The sequence below is a fragment of the Danio aesculapii genome, chromosome 8 (assembly GCF_903798145.1).
Source record: "Danio aesculapii chromosome 8, fDanAes4.1, whole genome shotgun sequence".
NCBI classification, from domain to species: Eukaryota; Metazoa; Chordata; class Actinopteri; order Cypriniformes; family Danionidae; genus Danio; species Danio aesculapii.
This window is the reverse complement of record NC_079442.1, coordinates 38,612,806-38,636,303: the sequence shown is the minus strand read 5'-3', so window position 1 is coordinate 38,636,303 and position 23,498 is coordinate 38,612,806. Positions and strand designations below refer to the sequence as shown.

The following is a 23,498-nucleotide window of genomic DNA, read 5'->3' as shown; positions in this document are numbered from 1 at the left end:
TAACATAGGTTTCTATCAGGGTACACACACCAGTGCCGCAAGTCGGCAGCTGTCCGTGGTGCCCAGCCACGACTCAGGACACTCTTCATATTTCTGCCGCGCCACAGAGTGCCATCCGATTAGTTTAATTTCAAATATCATGCGAATGTGCACGTCTGGTGTGCGATACTTTCAACTGTCATGTGCGCGCTGTGTCGTGGCGCTGAGCGGCGCATCTGATGTGTGACGCCCTTAAGAAAAGAAAAAAGAAAAAAAATTCAGAACAATTTATTTGTTATGTGGCTTTGTTATAGATTTACTATCTACATAATTTTAATATAATATTTTGTATTAATCTATGTAAGGTTTCATTAAATTAGGCAACACTTTATTTTGATGGTCCATATGAGTATTAGTAGACTGTCTGCTTAATATCTGTTGATACTGCTCCTTCAACAGACATTTAACTGACTTTAAGAAACTTTACAAGTACATGTCAACTTACATTAACCCCAATCCTAACCCCAACCTAACAGTCTAATAATCGAATGAAAAATTTGCAATGTAACTTAAATTCAACAAACAGACCATGCAAATAAAGTATGACCTTAAAATATACAGTATCTACATTCGAAATAATTAGCCCTATTGTGAATTTTTGTATTCTTTTCAAATATTTTTAAAGTGATGTTTCACAGAGCAAGAAAAATGTCATAGTATTTATATTTTGTCTTTTAGTTTGACAGGAATAAAAGCAGTTTTTAAGTTATTTTAATAAATTTTGATTGTCAATACTATTAGTTCAAGCCACTTATCATTAGCCTTCTAATTTTAAACTAAAATAAAAATTGTTATATAGAAAAATAATTAAATTAACAAAAGCACAAAATAAATGAATTATACTAAAATAAAACATGTGAAGACAATAAATCTTTTGCAAAATTATTCCAGTTAAATCAAGTTAAAGTACTAAAACTAAAATAAAAACCCATAAAACAACAAAAATTAACCTTTAACATTAAATATAAAACAGAAACAAAATTAAGGTGGTAAAAGCGAACAATAAAAAAAGGTAAAAACATAGTAAGTAATAGTACCTTACCTTGAAAAATATCAATTTTTGATATACTTTTCGATGGGGAACAATTAAAAGTATGCAAATTAAGTGAAAAGAGAAAAATATAATTTTTTTAAATTGGCTACAGAACAAACCAATTCATCCAGTGACGTGTCTAATTAACCTAGTACCTGAAGCTTAATATTTCTTGCAAAATAACTAGTAAAGTATTATTTACTGTCATCATTGTAAAGACAAAAGTAATTAGTTATTAGAAATTAGTTATTAAAACTATTATGTTTAGAAATGTGTTGGAAAAATTATATAGTATATAATATTAGTCTTTATATGACTTTTGTGAGAAATGCTGATAAAAAAATATAAAATAAATTAAATACAGCTCGTCTATATTTACTATTGATAGATCTTTAATATCACACTGTAATATATAAAGTGTCTATATTTACTTTATTATTGCTGGCTCCCAGCTGTCTCACACTAAGCTTAAATAAACATTAAAGACTCACAGTTTCTAAAATGTACCTGAATTTTGCAGGTAATAGTAAAGACGTGGAGATCTCAAAGCCAGAGAAAGAAGAAGAAACCCCAGATGCACCCAAAGGCCCTCCACCTGTCAGCATGTTCATCTTCAAACCCAACAACCCGTAAGGCTGGATGTTTGTGAAGCCACAGCTGTATTCTATATTTTATGAATATGATCCCACTTCATCTCTCTCTCTTTCTCTGTTCTTTCCTACAGGGTCCGCAGGGCCTGCCACTACGTTGTCAACCTTCGTTATTTTGAGATGTCAATCCTTCTTGTGATCGCCGCCAGCAGTATTGCATTGGCTGCCGAAGACCCAGTCAACACTAATTCGGACAGGAACAAAGTAAGAATTCCCCATCACCCTGCAACAATAATCGTGTCTGCAATACACACATGTATATAGTTCTCCTGTAGTTCACATTTAGTCTAAAGAATAACTAAGTTTATTTAGTTTTTTGTTCATTTAAGGTCTGAGATTTAGCCTTAACCCTTATTAAACCTGATTCAATTACACCTGATCAAACTAATTGAGTTCTTCAGTCTTGTTAGAAACCTACAGCACAGTAAAGTGTGTTGAAGCAGGGTTTTGACACATAGCTTAAGCTTAAAAACAATAACAAGTATCTTTCCATTAAGTTAATTTACCCAGTTGACTCATAAAGGTGAATATTGTGAAACTGTGAAAACAGGAATAACATTGATGATACACAACTTTTTGGTTAATGTTGCCGGGCAATTTTCTAAAGCGATATTGCTTGGCTACTTTTCTACTAAAAATTGGTAAGAATATTGTAGTTACCCAATGTCTCACCTGGTTGCCCATTTATGGTATAATATTTCAAAGTTGCCCTACAACATTGCTCAAAAAGTTGCCCTGTGTAATATCAGCATGACATGTTTATCTCAGAGCAACTTTGGAAGTACTGTAAATGGCCATGTCCTTATTAATTTGCGATACTTATTATTCATGCAGATTTCATGCCCTCATTATTTAAAGGATTAGTTCACCTCAAAAATCTGCCAATAATTACTCATCCTCATGTTGTTCAAAACCCACTGAGAACTTTGTTCATCTTCAGAACACAAGTCAAGATATTTTGGATGAAATCTGAGAGTGAATGCTACACAGACAGCATTGGTCCCAAAGATACCATCATCAAAAGGTTGGACATGTTCTTGGATTAGCATATATGTTGATCCTGGAACAACATTGCAATCAGCCAATCAGAATTGAGGGATATGTTTATGTTATGTTTTGGCTTACGGTTAGGTTTATGCACTTCTACATGAGTGTTATCCAACTATTATTCCCTAGGTCAAGATTACATTTTCGAACAAACATGATTTTCCGGGATCAACATAGATGTTAATCCAGGATCACATTGTACTTGGGAAAATTATGACGTGCTCCTCAAAACGTGACTGCAGTGGTTCAATCAGAATATTATTAAGCTATCAGAATATCAAGAACAAAAATAACTTTATTCAACAGTTTCTTCCTCTCAAAGCATATGTTCAGTTTTGACGATGCGTTTTGGTATTTTTCTGGAGTTTAAAGGAGTTGTCACTATTCCTGTCTATGGAGGATGAGGGAGATTTCATCTAAAAAAGTATCAAGGCATTGGAATGACACAAGAGTGAGTAATTAGTAACATCATTTTAATTTCTGGGTGAACAAACCCTTTAAGAGAGTAAATGGAAAATTTGTCCTTTTTGCTTTTTTTGACATCTTAAAATATGTACGAAAATATTCCCTTTTCTATAATACATCCCTACAAAAATGTATCCAAATGAAATATTGATGTTTTTTTTTCTAAATAGCTCTGTGTCATTACAAATGCAATGTCTTGAACAAAGAAAAAAAGGTTATTTGTTAATTTCTGCCAATAAAATAAATTAGTATCCACCTGTTTCTTAGGTCCTGATGAAATTGTTCTCAGTGGGTCATGAAATATTTGGCGTCGCTTGCGAGCTAACAGAAATTAGATTTTTGTTGCTGTTTTTAAATTTCCCCAGTGACAGCGCACCAGCTGTAAAAAACCACAGCTAATTACATGCTAAGACTCTTCCAGTAATAGCAGATGAGATCATGTATGTAAACAAATGACGTAAACCATGCTCTAGATGTAGAGGACAGCTGAAGAAAATCCACTTCCCTCTCAGAAACACAAACTTGGATTAACATGTATGCAGCTGTCACTGCTCTGATGGAATCAGTAGAGGCTTCAGGAGAATAGCAATATTCTGGCATGTTCAAGTTTAGCAGACATATACAAACAATGATAAGGTTTTCTAAAATCTCATGCATTATGGAGCCTCACTTTGCATATTTGCTAATGCTGACACTGTAATTCTTATTAAATTCTTGTTTTTATGTGCAATAGGTGCTGCGCTATTTTGATTATGTATTCACTGGGGTCTTCACATTTGAAATGATAATCAAGGTGAGTTTCTGGATTGCTCCTGTAAGTTTCTTTATATATACGTCTTACTAGTACTGGGTGGGACCCCATTTTGCCTTCAGAACTGCATTAATCCTTCGTGGCATAGATTCAACAAAGTACTGGAAATAGTCCTCAGATACTTTTGGTCCATATTGACATGATAGCATCATGCAGTTTCTGCAGATTTGTCGGCTGCACATCCATGATGCAAATCTCCCGTTCCACCACATCCCTAAGGTGTCTTATTGGATTGAGCTCTGGTGACTGTGGAGGCCATTTTAGTACATCAACAAGGGATTTTTGCCCACAGAACTGCTGCTCACTGGATATTTTCTCTTTTTCGGACCATTCTCTGCAAACCCTAGAGATTAGAGACCCTAGGTTGTGCATGAAAATCCCAGTAGATAAGCAGTTTCTGAAATACTCAGAGCAGCCCGTCTGGCATCAACAACGATGCCATGTTCAAAGTCACTTAAATCACCTTTTTCCCCATTCTGATGCTCGGTTTGAACTACAGCAGATCGTCTTGACCATGTCTACATGCCTAAATGCATTGAGTTGCTGCCATGTGATTGGTTGATTAGAAGTTTGCGTCAACGAGTAGTTGGACAGGTGTACCTAATAAAGTGGCTGGGGATTGTGTATGTATGTGTGTGTATATATATATATATATATATATATATATATATATATATATATATATATATATATATATATATATATATATAATGTACGAATTTAACATATGATATTTTTTCTCAGATGATCGATCAAGGGTTGATCTTACACTATGGCTCCTATTTCCGTGACCCCTGGAACATTCTGGATTTCATAGTTGTGGTGGGAGCTCTGGTGGCTTTTGCTCTCACGTAAGTCAAATTGATTCAAGCGTGAGAAATGGCAAGTGTAATTTAGCATTCTAATTTAAAATCTGAACCATGTTGATTTAGCTGTTTAGCTGCATTGCTCAAATGTTTTGTTATTCATTTTCAAATTCCATTAATGCCATGCGATGCAACTCCATGAGTTATGTGAGGAAAAACATCCAGACATTTCAAATTCTTGACACATATTGCTGTTAGCAGATGCTCTCTTTTCTCTGTTGTTAGTGTAAAACATTTCTGTGTTCATTGAGAAGCTCTCTGGTTCAGATTGCCTGTCTGTTTCTTGTTTGTTTCTCTGTTGGTCTTCTTGTGGATTGTGGCTCACGACATCTGACAGGAATTTGATGGGGTAAAAACACTCTGATTTTGTGCCATATAATAATGTGTTTGTGTGTTTTTTTGTTAGTGTTTAGTAAAACATGTTTTCATGCTATGCAGGAGTAACACAGGAAGAGACATTAAAACCATTAAATCGCTGCGTGTACTCCGAGTTCTGAGGCCTCTCAAGACTATTAAAAGACTTCCTAAACTCAAGGTATATGAATATGAAATCTGCTATTTAGACATTTGTGATCAAGTCTGTCCTTTCAGGTCGTTGTTTGTTTTGTATTTATTGAAAGAAATGTACAGGTGAAGTCAATATTTTTCACAGTATTTCCTTTTTTTTTTCTTCTGGAAAAAGTCTTATTTATTTATTTCGCCTAGAATAAATTTATTCATTCATTTTCTTTTCGGCTTAGTCCCTTTATTAATCTGGGGTCGCCACAGTGGAATGAACCGCCAACTTATCCAGCATTTGTTTTACGCAGCGGATGCCCTTCCAGCCACAACCCATCTCTGGGAAACATCCACACACACTCATTCACACTCATACACTACAGACAATTTAGCCTACCCAATTCACCTGTACCGCATGTCTTTGGACTGTGGGGGAAACCAGAGCACCCAGAGGAAACCCACTTGAACGCAGGGAGAACATGCAAACTCCACACAGAAACACCAACTGACCCAGCCGAGGCTCGAACCAGCGACCTTCTTGCTGTGAGGCGACAGCACTACCTACTGTGCCACTGCATTGCCGCCTAGAATAAATGCTGTTTTAAATTTTTTAAAAACCATCTTAAGGTCAATATTGTTACCCCTATTGTCTACAGAACAAACCATCATTATACAATGATTTGCCTAATTACACCTAACTTGCCAAATTAACCTAGTAAAGCCTTTAAAATGCACTTTAAGCTGAATCTTGAAAAATATCTAGTAAAATATTATGTACTGTCATCATGGCAAAGATAAAATAAATCAGTTATTAGAAATTAGTTAATAAAACCATTATGTTTGAAAAATCTGCTTTCAGTTAAACAGAAATTGAGGAAAAAATATAGGGCTAATTATTCTGACTTCAACTGTTTACTTACAGTATGTTCAGCAAGACTGTATTAAATTATTCTTTTGAGCTTTCTCTTCATAAAAAACAAATCCTGAAAATATTGCAAAACATTACTGGATAACATTAGTTGCATAGTTAATGAATGAGTGGAACACTGTGTGCTTCTGTCTAGCTTAATTTTGGAGTGCACGCATCCATCAGAACCAATTGAAGTTGTTTACATGACAGATCTCATCATTAAAGCAGCAGAATGTGATCAGATAAGAGGGAAGGTGATGAAACTCCTGTCTTATATGAAAAAAACTTTCTCAGTCCTCACACATGGTAACTCTACAGTCTGACAGAGTATCTTGTGTTTGTGAGAATGAGAAGAGGTGGAGAGAACAAGAAATGTGTGGGAATAAAAGAAGCAAAGTGATAAAGTGTGAAGGACAGATTCAAGAGAAAGACGCTTTTCTAAAGAGAAGAAAATGTTTTCTAGAAAACAAAACATGTTTGTAAAATATGTCCGCTGTTTGGGTTAAAAAATCATTTTTAAAAGCAGTAACTGGACTGATATTTAACAACCCATGCTTTTGTGTGTACATAAATTCAGTTCTAAGTAGGGCTGCACGATATCGGACAAAAACTGACATTGCGATATTTAGTTTGTCTGCGATATATGTTGTGATATGAATTTAATTTTATAATATGACTTATAACTCTCTATATTGGTTGGGCTTATTTTGTAGAGTAATATCTGCATAAAATACAATACAATTGAATAGATACAAATAAATGTTTTGGTTTTCTGTGGAATTTCTGCAATTTCTCAATGATAATTATATTTAAAACAACATTGTATTAGAGTCTTCATTGTATAAATAATTCAATACAATTAATTTAGGTTTATATACCTTTATAACCTCTTGGTTTAAGTTTGCCTAAATCTTACACAGTCACAGGTCTAAAAAACACATACAAACGAAAATCTTTTAATCTATTTTAGGGTTAAACTTTGCAGTAACCTCACAAATCACATGTTCTGAACTGTGGTGCTGATTAACTATAATCCCAACTCATCTTTGTAGATCCTGCAATGTGACTATTGCAGATTCACACATTGTGATATCAATGCTGAAACGACATATTGTGCAGCCCTAGTTCTAAGGTTGAAATAAAATATACTGTAAATATTACATGAAAGGCTTAAATTTAAAATTTTAAACTTGGGCAACAAACTAAAATAAAATATGTTTTGGTACTAAAATAAAAATGTACACTCAAAACAAAAACCAAAAAATGTCATGGTCTCTAATTGTTGTCTTGTATTGATTTTCAGGCTGTATTTGACTGTGTGGTAACATCACTGAAGAATGTTTTCAACATCCTCATCGTCTACAAGCTATTTATGTTCATATTTGCTGTCATTGCCGTGCAGCTTTTCAAAGGGAAATTTTACTACTGTACCGACAGTTCTAAGGACACCGAAAACGAGTGCAAGTAAGTGCCCAATACAACACCAATATTCTACATTCTATAAGATGATGCTAAAGTTTTTTAATTTTGAGCAATTCAAATCTCAAAAGACTGCTATAAACAGAAGTGTGACATTTTAAGAACATAGTATCTTCTCTGCAAATGATGTGGGAATTGTTATTTTTTCTGATTGTTTATAGAGGTTACTACATTGACTATGATAAAGACAAGAAAAAGGAAAAACGAGAGTGGAAGAGACGTGATTTCCATTATGATAACGTCGTCTGGGCTCTGTTGACTCTCTTCACCGTATCCACTGGCGAAGGCTGGCCGCAGTAAGAGCCAACTTTAGTTCATCTTTTCACACTGTAGCATTATTAACACTCCAATAACAATTATATTCTTCTTAACACCTTTCTAGAAGCTGTGTGCTAATTTAGCATATTCGTACACAGCAGGCCCAAAGCATATTTTGATTAACGTGGTGGTGATGTCAGGTGTAACACATTGCTAACAAATCTGAATTTGCTTGCAGCACCTTTAAGCTTAGCAAAATAATCTCAGGTGTAATTTATGACGTTAAAGGCACAATCAGTAAGTTTTGGTAACACTTTATAATAACCACACACTATGAATCATTTATTAAGCATTAGCATCTAGTGAATTCATTATTTGTTAAGCATTAACTCTACATTAATAAATGTTAGTAAGCAGTTTATAACTGCAGCTACAAATGCTGTATTCTTGACTTAAAAATTGTACTTTCATACTTTGTTGATAATTTATTTTTCAATATTAAATTAGGAATTACATTATTTACAAACCTTTTGTATTTAAGAGTAGTTGGTGGTTTTAAAGATCATTCAGAAGGAGTTAGTAAATGATTAATAAACTATTGAAATCAATGTTTATATATCTTATTATTCAGGCATGTGATAATCGTGACTAAGTATGTTAATAAATGTTTTATTAACACAACTTCACGCAGTTTTGTGACCTAATCTAAAATGAGGACTGTTTATGCTTTATAAATCTCTTATGAATGAAAATTAAAGGCTTGGTATCAAATGAACAATAATCTTTGCAATCTTATCTAAAAAGTAAAATTACTGTAAACTTTAAACATTGCTGAATAACAGGAATGTCAAAATACGGCCAAATTGGATAAAACAACAACAATCTAATAATTTAACAATATAATAGGATGCGATGTTTAAACTGTACAGTAATTTTATTTTAGATAAGGTTGTAAAGATTTATTTTCACTTGAATTACAGTTTCATTCTTGCATCTTCAAATGAATCAAAATAATAAAGTCATTTATTTTCTTTTTTTCTGTTTAGAACTGAACTGACCCTTTAATTGACATTTATAAGGGATTTATAAAGCATAAATAGTCCTCACTTTCGATTAGGTCACAAAACTGGATGAAGTTGAGGTAATAAAGCATTTATTAACATACAAATTAACTATTAGTAAATGCCTGAGTAATAAGAATTCTAAATGTTAATTTTAATAGTTTATTAATCATTTACAAACTCATTCTGAATGATCTTAAAAAAACACCCACAATGCTTAAATAAATGGTTTGTAAATAATTCAATACTTAATTTAGTAATGAAAAATAAATCATTAACAAAGTATGAAAGTACAATCATTAGGCACATTATACATGTGCTTATATGTCAAGACTACAGCAGTCAAGAATGTAGCTGCAGTTATAAACTGCTTACTAACATTTATTAATGCAAAGTTGATGCTTAACAGATAATGAATTCACTATTTGCTAATGCTTAATGAATGGTTCGTAGTGTGTAGTTATTATAAAGTGTTACCAGCTTGGGTTATTAAAACATTCGTAAAACCCTAAAAAGCTGTTAAATATTTTGCTGACTTATGTATGACCTCACATACCCACAATTTCTGGTTTGGTTTCATAGAAAAACTGTCTCAAAACTGTTCTCTTTTTTGACGGCTTTTACCCTTTTTATGTTTCATACTCATCCATCAACATGATTTCTGCAGGAGTCCCATCGGGTTTAATGAAGACCACAACTCTCATCATTCCACACTCAGTCATGACATCATCAGACTACACTTTTGTCTTTTGTGAAAATGCACCTTCTAGCTGCTAAAATTACAAATTGTACCTTTAACTACTTAAATTAGCAGCGACATGGTGGCTCAGTGGTTAGCACTGTCGCCTCACAGCAAGAAGGTCACTGGTTCACGCCTCGCCTTGTTCAGTTGGCATTTCTGTGTGGAGTTTGCATGTTCTCCCTGTGTTGGCGTGGGTTTCCTCCGGGTGCTCCGGTTTCCCCAACAGTCCAAGGACATGCGGGATAGGTGAATTGAATAAGCTAAATTGGCCTTGGTGTATGTGTATAAATAAGTGTGTATGGATGTTTCCCAGTGCTGAGTTGCATCTGGAAGGGCATCCGCTGTGTAAAACATATGCTGGATAAGTTGGTGGTTCATTTCGCTGTGGCGACCCCTGATGAATAAAGGCACTAAGCTTAAGGAAAATGAATGAATGAATGAATGAATGAACTACTTAAATTATTTACTTGTGTGAAAAGCTCAAAGTATCCAAATATTTTTTTTGTTTCATTTAAAGTTTGTCAGTAAACAGATTATTGTTTGACCTTGTAGAGTTCTGCAACACTCTGTGGATGTGACAGAGGAGGACCGGGGTCCCAGTCAGGGGAACAGGATGGAGATGTCTATCTTCTATGTCATTTATTTTGTGGTGTTCCCCTTCTTCTTCGTCAACATATTTGTGGCCCTCATCATCATCACCTTCCAAGAGCAGGGTGACAAAATGATGGAGGAGTGCAGTCTGGAGAAAAACGAGGTGAAGAAAAATGTTTGCTTGTACATTTTGAACTCCAGCCGAGCGCCTGTGGAAATAGAAGCAATGACGTGTACTTGAGGCAACATACAGTATCATTATATTTTTATAATAAGAACATATGGTACAAAATAAAAAAAAAATTTAATGCGTTATGTGATTCAGCATTGAATGATTATCTGAGCACAACAATTTCAAAGGACCTTTTGAGAAAATCTCCAGATTCAAGTCATCATTGTGAAAACTAAAGCTCTATGCCTCTTTAAGGGCTTAGAAAGAATTTCACTTGTACTTTTATATTAAGTCATGTCATTTTTATTTCTGTAGTGCTTTAACAATGTAGATTATGTCAAAGCAGCTTAATATACAATAGGTGAAGAATAGAGAATAAAAAGCCACAATGATATTTCAGATTTTGGAAGATTTCAGCATATCAGGCAGGCAGGAGAGTAGAGGTAGAATGCTGGTCTAGTTCTAGTTAAATTAAAACTGATTCAGTTCAATGTAATATACATGTCACTGTTGATGTCCTCTTCAGTTTAGTTCAGTTCAGTTTAATAATCATGTCACTATTGAAGGCCGATCCACTGAAGAGCAGCTCCACCAGATATGAACAGTTTTAATTGTGTTTTCCATCATGTTCTTCTCAATTTTAATGTTTTATCAGCACTTCTCTTACTGGTATTGCAAAAGTTCAAGCAATTTTTGTAACTCACAACCATCAAATGCAAATCTAATGTGAAGTTAATCAAAACAAATCTCTTTTTTATTTGTAATTAAGTTTTTATTGATTTTGCATGTGAGTGGTCACGGCATCTTTAAAATTTTCTTTCCAATAAACAAAACATGATCCACTCCTCAACCCCCACAAGCCCATCCTAGAAAAACACCCACCCCACTCCTCAGTGGTGCCAAAGTCCATTCCATTCCACAAATAGCATTGCAATCAAGACAAATATCTAACAGAAAATATATACATTCATATAAACCTAAGATACACATATCTTAAACACAAACATAATAAATACAGGCTATATTTACAGTCTATTATACTATTATATTATAGAAAATATTACACATATACATACATGTAGGTATATATACCTACCTATATATATACAGTTGAAATCAGAATTATTAGCCCCCCTTCTTTTGAAAATATTTAACATATTAAATAAATATGTTTAACAGAGCATCACAGTATGTTTGATAATATTTGTTCTTCTGGAGAAAGTCTTGTTTGTTTTATTTCGGCAAGAATAAAAGCAGTTTTTAATTTTTTAAAACCATTTTAATGTCAAAGTTATTAGCCCCTTTAAGCTATATATTTTTTTCGATAATCTACAGAACAAACCATTGTTAAACAATAACTTGCCTAATTACTCTAACTTGCCTAGTTAACCTAATTAACATGTCTATCTAAGTGTCTTGAAAAATATCTAGTCAAATATTATTTACTGTCATCATGGCAAAGAGAAAATAAATCAGTTATTAGAAATAAGTTATTAAAACTATTATGTTTAAAAATGTGTTGAAAAAAAATCTTCTCTCTGTTACACATAAATTAGGCAATAAAATAAACAGGGGGGCTAGTAATTCAGGGTACAACTGTACATATACGTACACACATACATGTACATGTATACATCCATACACACATGGTAATAAACTCAATAAAGTAAGTAGAAATTTACACAGACTATCAGAGATTTAAGGATTATACACGAATCTTTCTGCCAGTTTGTCTGCAGTTCTCTTTTGAACTTTTGGTTTCTCTTTTAGAGGGCTTGCATCGACTTTGCCATCAGTGCCAAACCTCTGACTCGCTACATGCCCCAGAACAGACAGACCTTACAGTACAGACTGTGGCAATTTGTGGTGTCGCCCTCATTTGAGTACACAGTACTGACAATGATCGCCCTTAACACCATCGTTCTTATGATGAAGGTAAGAAGGAATGTCATAGGACTGTGATCTCTTTCTGTTTATTAAAATAAAAATCATTTCAGCATTATGTATTACAGTACAATGCTGGAGAAATGTTTTGGTAATAAATAAAAGTCCTATTAAATTTCTTTTAAACCTGTGAGTATTGCAGGGGAATTGCCTTTTTCACTCCATGTGTGTATTTGTCAAAATAAATTGGGCTGATTTAGCTGTTGTTCGGCCCCTCCTGGAGACCCCTGGTCTGTGATACGGCTCGAAAACCAGACAGTCATGAGTCACAGCTTATTAAATATTGATCTGAAGCACCAGCTACTATTTAACTTTTCCTCATTAGCTTTAGCTTGACATCTTCTGTGACTAATTTCACCTAGAGTTAGAGGTGGCCCTTCACTAGTCACTACGTGCTTCACAGAGAGAGTAATAGAGCACAGATATTTTTAGAAATTGTACTGGAGTCTGAATGGCTTCCTTCCTCGCGGTCTGTCCATTTCATTCAGTCTTCCGTTTCAATTTTCAGAGTGCTTTATTGGTGTATTAAGATGCATCAGGATTCATTTGGCTCATGAAATATGTTGGTGGTAAATAGTAGAATGGCTCCAGACCTGAATGTGTGTAAAATGATGCTTTCTGTATATAGCTGTGAAATTTGGCTATTGGTTAGCATTATTCAATAGCCTGCACTGCGTAAAAGACACTAGTAGAAAAGAGGAATATCTATAATATATAGAAAATAAACATTTTATGACCCTATAAGCTTTTTTTTGCTGATATTAAAGCAAATATTCAATATTATTAGCCCCATATTCAATATTATTAGCTTCAATATTATTAGCCCCATATTCAATATTATTAGCTTCAATATTATTAGCCCCATATTCAATATTATTAGCTTCAATATTATTAGCCCCTTAAGATATTTTTTTGATTGGCTACAGAACAAAGCTCTGTTGTCCAATGACTTGTTTCATTATCATTACTTGACTATTTAAACCAGTGGTCCCAAAACATTTTTTTCACCGCGGACCATCAACCGTTTTCTCAGAGGATGACAAGCTGACAAAGCATTGCTGTAACTCTGATACAAGTTTTATTTATGTAGAAAATGAAAAGCACTGCAGTGTTTGGGTGTTCTGTGTTTGTCTGAGATAATTAGTCTACCGAAATGTGTATATTTCATACAAAGTATAAAGCTGATTGTCAGTTCTTGTCACTCGTGGCATTCATTCAAATGGTGCGACTGGAAGGTGCGAGTACGTCCTCCTGCTGGCATTGTCATGGTGGATTCACCTGATTTGTTGACAAATGGGTTGTGGATCCATTTCTTGGCAGTTTGTGGGTCCTTAATTTTTCCCCTTAGCAAAGAAACTTTCCAAAGACGACATTTTCTTACTCATTTTACTAGCTTGTGGGTTAAACTTGGGCACTCAAGTGACCGAGAGTAACCGTGAGAATACAATCATTTTTCAAAATAAAAAATAGTTCAGACTCAGATAATAAATAACAAAAATAGCTAATGATTTCTTGTGCGGCCCAGTACCAATTGATCCATGAACCAGCACCGGTGGTTGGGGACCACTGATTTTAACTAATGTATCTAGTTAAGCCTTCAAATTGCAGTTTATGAGTGATCAAAAATGATTGTTTAAAAATTTGTTTAAAAAATCTTCTAACTGTATGTATATATATATATATATATATATATATAGAGAGAGAGAGAGAGAGAGAGAGAGAGAGAGAGAGAGAGAGAGAGAGAGAGAGAGAGAGAAAAGGCAACATAAGAATATTATAAAAATAAATATAAACAAATAAGAAATATTTAAGAAGGCTTTCTGTGTGTGTTTTTTTTTCTCTCTGTCAGCATCATGATCCACGTCTTGAAGGCTATGACGATGTGCTCAAATATCTCAACACTATTTTCACCGTTATTTTCTCTGTGGAGTGTGTTCTCAAGATCCTGGCTTTTGGTATAATGGTAAGCTAACACTTGACTGTGAATCACCACGTAATATATCTGTTGGAATACTTTTTCCAACATAACGTCATTACCTTTATATCTTTCAGAATTATTTCAGAGACACGTGGAATATATTTGACTTCATCACAGTTCTAGGGAGCATCACGGAAATTCTGGTGGACAAATTTCAGACTGGAAAAGTGAGAATTAAATTACATATGTGTGTTCTTTGTAGTCAGAATTTATATTTACAAGGAACTAAATATGTATTGTGATTGATTTGCAGACAGTAGTCGTTTACATGGACAATCACTTCTGTATTATAATTGCTTTTTAGCCAGTGTTTATTTGCATGAGCTCCATGATGTTGATTAACATGTGCACAGTATTTATTTGCAGAAGCAATGACCTTTGTATTTTGATTGGTGTGTCTGCAGTATTTATTAGCATAAGCAGTCATCTCTGTGCTCTCATTGGTATTGCAGACTTTTAATATGGGCTTCCTGAAGCTATTTCGAGCTGCTCGGCTGATTAAACTCCTGCGTCAGGGCTACACTATCCGTATTCTACTCTGGACTTTTGTTCAGTCCTTCAAGGTCAGACATATCTTGCACTGCACTAGATTGAAATCCCTTCTTCTTCTTTTTATTCTTATTCTTCTAAATGCAGTTTTTGCTTTTATTTAACACAAAACAGCAATTCAGACTTTAATGCTGTTTTTGCAAGACACTCAACACAAAATATTAAACAATATATCACTAAATGTTACATCACTCCAATATTAAACCAATGGCTCACCCAGTTTCCAATCCTTTACAAGAAAAATGAGCATTAAAAATGAATAGAGACACCATTACTCTACCTTACAAAAGTCTCGTCGCCTATCCAAGTTTTAGGAACAACAAATAATAACTTGACTTCAAGTTGATCATTTGGTATCAGAAGTGGCTTATATGAAAGGCAAAGGCCTTTAGATTACGCTTATTTTACCAAAATAAAATATGACCATGCCTTGATTTTTAATTATTTAATTAGGACCGTAAGGTCTGACTTTGCTTAGACAAAAGTCTTGTCACTTAACAGAAATAGAGTTAATATTATGTATGACTCCCATGAGCTTGGAGGACTGCATCAATACATCTTTGCAATGGCTCAAATAACTTATTAATGAAGTCATCTGGAACGGCAAAGAAAGCATTCTTGCAGGACTCCCAGAGTTCATCAAGATTTTTTGCATTCATCTTCAATGTCTCCTCCTTCACCTCCCCCAAGACATTCTCAATACTGTTCATGTCTGGTGACTGGGCTGGCCAATCCTGGAGACCCTTGACCTTCTTTGCTTTCAGAAACTTTAGCGTGGAGGCTGAAGTATGAGAAGGAGCTATCCACTCTGCAGATCTTTCACATGCCCTCATACTGAATGTAACCCCAAACCATGATTTTTCCTTCACCAAATTTGACTGATTACTATGAGAATCTTGGGTCTATGTGGGTTCCAATAGGTCTTCTGCAGTATTTGTGGTGATTAAGGTTGCAGTTTAACAGTTGATTTATCAGACAAATCTACCTTACGCCACTTTTCCTAATGATCAACTAAAAGTTAAGTTATTATGAGTTGCTCTTACAACTGGGATTGACGACAAGACTTTTGTCAGGTAGTGTAGAGATCTGTTTCTAAACATCACAGTCTCTTTGTTGTAACACAACAGAAGTTAATAAAGAGACTGTTAACAAAATTGTCGAAGGTAATTCTGACAAATTTGTGTATGGTATGAGTTGTGCACTCAACAGTGCAGGTTATTGATGAATGAATCTGTATTATTGAACTAATCGAAGAAGTCAGTAATTCAATGGCTCATTCATAACAACAACAGACTCTTGCCTTGTTTCTCAATTCTTCAAATGAATCAGTTAAATGAATTATTCACAGACAAAGACTCCTAGTTGCCGTTTATATTTATAAAACATTGCATTTATTCTTATGCAAATGTAATTTAACAATCATTTTCCAGATTAGACTTTAACGTGAGATTTATTTTACAGGCTCTTCCATATGTCTGTCTGCTCATCGCCATGCTGTTTTTCATCTATGCCATCATTGGCATGCAGGTAAAGGTTGTCTTTGTCCCCAGACAGTCTGTCTCCATTTTATATTCTCTCTCTCTCTCTCTCTCTCTCTCTCTCTCTCTCTCTCTCTCTCTCTCTCTCTCTCTCTCTCTCGCTCTCTCTCTCTCTCTCTCTCTCTCTCTCTTCCATTGTTTCTTTGCCATCTTTGCTCTTCAATTACTTCATTAGGCCTGTAATGTGACAGATGGTTCTTATGTGTTTGTAATCTCTCCGAAGGTATTTGGCAACATCAAGATAAATGAGAAAACCCAAATCAATGAACACAATAACTTCAGGACTTTCTTTGGTGCACTCATGCTTTTGTTCAGGTAAGATTATGGTAATGAATTCTGCATGCTTTAATGTCATTTTTATTGTTAGTTAAAACACATCCTCTGAGTTATTAATTATGTCAATTTGAAGCAGATACAATAAACAGACTTCCCTTTGGGGATTAATGAATGTGATTTAATTTCTGATTTACATATGTATGTGTGTGTATATGTTTAGGAGTGCAACAGGTGAGTCATGGCAGGAAATCATGCTATCGTGTTTAGGAGAGAAGGAGTGTGAAATTGACACTTCTGTCAACTCAACAACAAAGACGATAAAACACGACTGTGGTACCGACTTTGCATACTTCTACTTTGTCTCCTTCATCTTCTTCAGTTCTTTTCTGGTGAGAAGCAATACAGTTTAATGACACAAACGCACACCCCTGTAAATCTTTACACTTAAAACCCACACACTTAATGCCTATTCATAGCAGATCCAGTTTCTTCACTTTCTGTTAATTTATTTCCATCAGATGCTGAATCTGTTTGTGGCTGTGATCATGGATAATTTTGAGTACCTGACACGTGACTCATCCATTCTGGGTCCTCACCACTTGGATGAGTTTGTACGGATCTGGGGAGAGTATGACCGGGCAGCATGGTGAGAGATGCAGCTTTTCACCTCTTTTTGTTTGTGATGCACAATAAAAGAACACATTTTATGGTATAATGGATTATATTCTGGAACAATATTGTGTTATATAACTGTTTATGTAATTATGAATAAACAGAAAATTGTTTATTTACTGTTCGGTTTATACAAGTATGCCTCATGTATGTTATTTATGAAATTACCAGGTTAAAATGCTTTGTGATTGTCAGTTCTGTTTAATATGTTTACCAGTTTGAAACCCTGTAGGATGATTTAAAAGGGGTCATGTCATAAAGAATGACATTTTCGTAAAGTTTTAAAAGTTAAGTAGTAGAAAGAAAACCATCCATTACAGATATCTTACCTTGCTTACTGGCAATTAGATGGAGACATTGGTCATTGAAATATATATAAAATTTCTATCTATATATATATATATATATACATATAATGCTTTCTATCAATAAATGATAAACTAACAATTCAAATTAGAGATTTTGTTGAGAAACAAAGAAGTTATGAATGGATCTTTGAACAATTGGCTGATAGGAACACAGCAAACAATTTTGTGTTTAATAGACGTCTAATAGACATCTAAATGTAGACAGCTTGACTAAAACAAGGCTAAACTTGGGCTGTCAGTGAAAATCTAATCGATGTCTAAGAATAGGCCCAAACTAGACTAGTCATCAAATATACAGATTACACAGACTTTATATGTGTAGTCATTCATTTCTGTTTATTTGATGACTAGTCTAGTTTTGGCCTATTCTTAGACGTCTCTTTTGACTGCCAGCCCAAATTTAGCCTTGTTTTAGCCAAGACGACTATATTAAGACGTCTATTAGACATCTTTTAAAAACAAAAATGCTTGCTGGGAATGAAACACTGCAGTGTTGCCCTAAGAAGCACAAATGTTCTACTTCAGCTTAGTTTGAAATTACTTTGTCAGCACAAAAGAAAAAAAGACACTATTGTGTCTAAAATGTGTCTCTCAATTTTTGAATCATTGTATAAAATCAGTATCACATTTGCAATCACAAAGGGGTGAACAAGAAAACAGCCCTTTTGCTTTGTGTGAAATTCTATATCATATCTAATGAATATAAAAACTAAAACAATACTGGTATATTTTTTTGTTTACAGTGGTCCTTCGTTTATAGCGAGAGTTACGTTCTAAAAATAACCCGCAATAGGCGAAGTCCACAAAGTAAAAGCAAAGCAAAGCTTTATTTTTTTACAATTATTATAGATGTTTTAAGTCAGTAAAACCCCTCACTACACACTTTATACACTTTTCTCAGACAGGCATTAACATTTTCACACTTTTCACTCTTGTTTAAACACTCTCAATGTTCAAACCTTCATAGAAAAATAAGTCCAGTATTAAAAAATGAAACCAAAGATCAAAACCTTTTGATCTTCATTTTTTTATTCTGTAATGACACCCTACAGCTGCGTAACTTCTACCTTCCTTTAGCATGTCCAGAAGCTAATTTTTTGTGCGATGGTTAGCATCTTCCTCTGCCTTTTGGGTGCTACCACAGGTACCTTTGACGGTGCAGAACGTTTTGACAACATTGTGGGAAGACAACTTGCACACTTCACAGTCACACTGTTAGAGATTAACTGTTTATGTAAATTTGGCAAGCTGAACACAGCACTGTACAGGAGACATGGCATTGATTGACAATGGTCTAAAGCCATTTAGGGAGCAGAACACAATGCACTAATCAGGACACAGAAAATAATGCACTGTAGAAAAAAAGCATGTCAAATTAAGTGAAAAAAAAAGTGAAATGACACTGCTACTTTTAAAAGGGAATCGTGTTATAGTGAGGGACCACTGTATTTCATGAGTTTTAGAAGCTTCTAACTGCATTCGGAAATGCTTCATCATGCAGCCAATGCTTTTAGACCCTAAAAACATGTTTTTGTTTTTAATACTTAATGTCAGCACATTGTTAAACAAGAATTACAATACCAAATGATGATTACAGCAAACTACTCATGATATGACCCCTTTAAAGCACATATATATTCATGAAAAATAACCTACTCCTACTACATCTTGTCTATTTACCGTTAACGGCCAGTATTTCCTTCTCCAGTGGAAAACTACACTATAAGGAGATGTACAAAGTAGTACGCACAATATCACCTCCTCTGGGCTTTGGAAAGAATTGCCCCTACAGGGTGGCATGCAAGGTTTGGCTCACCCACGAAAAAAAAAAAAAGAAACTACCCCTTTGCCTTTTTTCTCTTTTCCTCTCCTTTTATCATCCCCTATTCCTTCACTAGCTAACACCCCTCACCCCTATCTCTCGTTTCCGTGATTTACTTCAGTGCTATTTTCCACCGGGTCAAAGACTGGCAGAGACAAGAGCTCAGCGCACAGAGAGACAGCTCATCCTTCTGGCCTGTGTCCCGCTCCTGAAGTGTGAATAACTGCTGCAGTTAATGACACTGAGAGCCATCCATCAGTGAACTCCATTAGATAATATCTAACACTGTCGATGGATGTCAGCAGGGATTTGCTCTCTCTGTGTCTGAATTGGATTTGGGGCTTTTATTGAACAAAAATGTGGGCTGTTTGGGTTAGATGAGGTCAGACTCCTCATGTTCATCATTGTCTACCTGTTTGTAAATCAAGAGAACATTATGCTTATCTCTCACCTATCTGGACCTACCAGAGTGTCAGAAATTAGTTTGATATATTTTTTGTAGGATTTTCTTTTACTTTTCGTAAATGTATCCTTTTATTATAATTCTATATTTTATATTATATAGACATTATTAATATTTAATCTGTAATGGTTTGATAACATTTTATACATATCAAATAAAAATATTGTCATTTAAAATGTATTGTAATCAGGATTATTCAAGCAAATATAGGTTTTTTTAATCTTCTGGGCCCAGTTTTTCAAAATATTTTATCTGGATCAAATTGGTCCAGATTTGGAAATCCCATGTTTTGCTATGAGGGATTAATTTACTTTTTATCTTACTTTTATGACATTTTTTTAAAATAACATTGGGTTGGATCACTGTGGTGCAAATACCAAATTTCATAAAAAAAATTTTTTAAAATTACAACTGAATCCACACTTCTGATGGGATCAGCATAATCCAAAAAAAAAAAACAGGATCAAATAGATTCCATTCGGAGTTCAAAGTTTCAAAGGCCAGGTTTGATCCAAATCAAATGTAAGATTGGATTACATGGTCTGATCTTAATACAAAATCCCTTTGCTACTTTTAAAAAACCCATTTCCAAGATTTGATCCAATCCGTGATCCAAAATCCCTCTGGATTACTTTTGAAAAACTGGGCCCTGAAGTTAAAGCATTAGTATTACAATAGTAGCACTAGTAACATTAGTATCATCTAAACATGAGTGTAAACCTCTGAAAACATGGAAATATTTTTTTTTATATTTTATGCAAAAATGAATTCTCTAAATGACAATTTTTAAAAAATTGATATAAAATGTAATCAGTAGTTTACAGAAGAAATAAAAAATATGTTTTACTCAAACACGACTTTAAATTTAAAATCTAGAAAATCTGAATTTTTTCCTATAGACCTTTTTCTTGGTTGCTGCATGGAGGACGCTACATCGACCAGCGTCTTCCAGTGGGATGCGTAGAACTTCCATTTATAGTGTTTACAAATGGTAAAGTTGAAAATGGTTGTCAATACTGTTTTGAGTGGCTTACAGTGTTTTTGTGATCCACAACTTTCCTTTTAAAAGGTTTGTGTTAAAGCTGTTATACTTCTGTCAGATGCGGTTCATGCATGAGGGAAAAACTTTCTCCTAGTTTAGTGTCTGATCAAATGCTGTCAGATCACATGCTGAAATACAGCGTCAGTGTTCTTGACCTGTCAGCTGTTTTACTGTACTCAGCAACTATTCAATGCACACACACCAGCAAAAGATCACCGTATTATAGAGCAAACCATATTACTAGCATGAAACTTAACAGGTATGTAAATTAAGCCATGCAGTTTCCAAAAAGTAAAAGTATGTCACTGATATCCTGCTGGCTTATTTGCAGGTTCATTCTAATCGGGAGCCGTTAGTTTCATTTACTGTTGTTAGCTCGTGTGTAGTATTTACCATGGTATGTGTTTTTCTGCCATGTTATTTTCACTTTGTGCCAGTCTTTCAATCAATGTGTTAGTAGGACAGTACAGTGTGTGTGTCGAACATTTTGGTGAATTACATTTGATTGGATTGGTTATATATTTGAAGAAAAATGAGATAATTATCACTTTAGCGATGACGAGGCTCAAATTAAATGGCACAAGATGCTGTCTGATGGTAAAAAAAAAAGGTAAATGACTCGCAAAATGTAGTTTTTCGTTCCCATTAGATCGCATTTTTTAAATAATCAGTCCAGGGGGTGGCGCTGATCGACAGCATTATTAGTTCAAAGATGTTAAAAGCAATGGAAACAGATTAAAACTATCATTTCAAAGCTGTCCAATTGTAACTCTTTATATGCATCAAGCTGCCGACCGAAAGTTCTTAGCATCCTCCTTACAGATACACGCAAAGCATAATGGGTAATTTTGCATTCTAAGAAAAAGGCAATAGTATCTGGATGCAGCCTTGATGATGCAAGCAGAGACTGCATATCTCAGAGATGAAATGTCAGACACAATGCACTCAATGGAGCTAGTGACGTCACGGTGACTGGTAGGGTTAGGGGTGAGGTTAGATGAGCGCATTAAAAAAACTTTAGATTCAGCTCAGATTGCACTGCACCAGGTCTGCATCCAGACCCCTCTTGAAAAAGGTCTATAGGTATGTATATATAAGCTATAGATTCAATATGTATTAAAATGTATTGTTGAATTTGTTTTTATTCTTCAATGAACTCATCAAAATCTTGCTAACTGAATAACACATACACACAAATTTAGTATTTTTGCCTTTTACTAATTTTGCTTGCATTTCTCTCCCACATTAATTTCTGACACTGAGCACAAAAAGACTCTTTTGGGATTATGTATTATACTAGCATGGGTATTATATAAGAGGGGTTTCTTTTCAATCCGCCAAGTCAAACCCTCAGATCCACCTACTTGACTCATCAGATCTTTGGCTTTTTTAATATTTTCTCTCCTCTAGCCTCTTCTATGCTAGCATAGCATAGAAAGACCTCCTCCTGGCCTCACCTCTCTGTTTAATCTATTTCCCTCTTGACAGTTTTTTCCTTTCTAATGTATGAAGCACATTAAAATGACCTTCCCTTTCCTGTCTCTTCCTTCTCCTTCTATCTTTTCTGTTGTTTCCTTTTTTTCCTCCACGCCAATCTTCCTCTCCTCCCTCGTTCCTTGGGAATGCCCAATTCTTCCTCCTTTTCATCACATGACTGCCCCCTCCCAGTGGCCGTATTCATTACACTGATATGTACGAGATGCTGACCTGCATGTCGCCACCGCTTGGCCTGGGCAAGAAATGCCCCTCCAAAGTGGCATATAAGGTAGTCTGCAGTATTACCATTTGAATGAAGTCTGCTTGTTTTCAAGAGGCTCAAGTTCAAGAAAAAAATTTGGTCAATTTTGCCAAAATATATGAATATCTGTGTATGTAAAATGTCTTTAAAAGTATATTTAGCAATAATTGTGAATCTAATTCAATTAAATTTTAGTGTTTTAATATCAAATAATTGCAATACATACATATATAATCATAATTCAGAGACTATCAGTGATTTTGCTCCTTGTCGTTTGTCTTTTAATCATCCTTCTGTAATGTCCCTGTGCATCCACCAATAATACTTTACTTGAATATGTCACTATAAATTGTACCTCGGGTATTAAACGTGTATGGTTTAATTAAACATATATCTTTTGCTACAATTTGTAGTAGAAAACCCATGAAAGATCGTTCCATTTATTTAAACAAATCCAAATCCCAAAAAACATACATTTTGGACTGG

General features: G+C 34.6%; 1 protein-coding gene across 1 annotated transcript in view; it reads left to right on the top strand.

Moving 5' to 3' along the window:
* The window catches only part of LOC130233740 (probable voltage-dependent R-type calcium channel subunit alpha-1E), a 124,414-nt gene that overhangs the window by 84,809 nt on the left and 16,107 nt on the right, over positions 1-23,498 (top strand). Inside the window, exons 21-38 of the mRNA XM_056463919.1 lie at positions 1,593-1,701; positions 1,797-1,926; positions 3,968-4,027; positions 4,790-4,896; positions 5,249-5,260; positions 5,350-5,446; positions 7,623-7,783; positions 7,960-8,094; positions 10,412-10,613; positions 12,393-12,557; positions 14,416-14,529; positions 14,619-14,711; positions 14,997-15,107; positions 16,555-16,620; positions 16,855-16,946; positions 17,128-17,296; positions 17,426-17,553; positions 22,943-23,039. Of these exons, the coding sequence (XP_056319894.1) occupies positions 1,593-1,701; positions 1,797-1,926; positions 3,968-4,027; positions 4,790-4,896; positions 5,249-5,260; positions 5,350-5,446; positions 7,623-7,783; positions 7,960-8,094; positions 10,412-10,613; positions 12,393-12,557; positions 14,416-14,529; positions 14,619-14,711; positions 14,997-15,107; positions 16,555-16,620; positions 16,855-16,946; positions 17,128-17,296; positions 17,426-17,553; positions 22,943-23,039 (2,048 nt within the window). The remainder of the gene's footprint in view (positions 1-1,592; positions 1,702-1,796; positions 1,927-3,967; positions 4,028-4,789; positions 4,897-5,248; positions 5,261-5,349; positions 5,447-7,622; positions 7,784-7,959; positions 8,095-10,411; positions 10,614-12,392; positions 12,558-14,415; positions 14,530-14,618; positions 14,712-14,996; positions 15,108-16,554; positions 16,621-16,854; positions 16,947-17,127; positions 17,297-17,425; positions 17,554-22,942; positions 23,040-23,498) is intronic.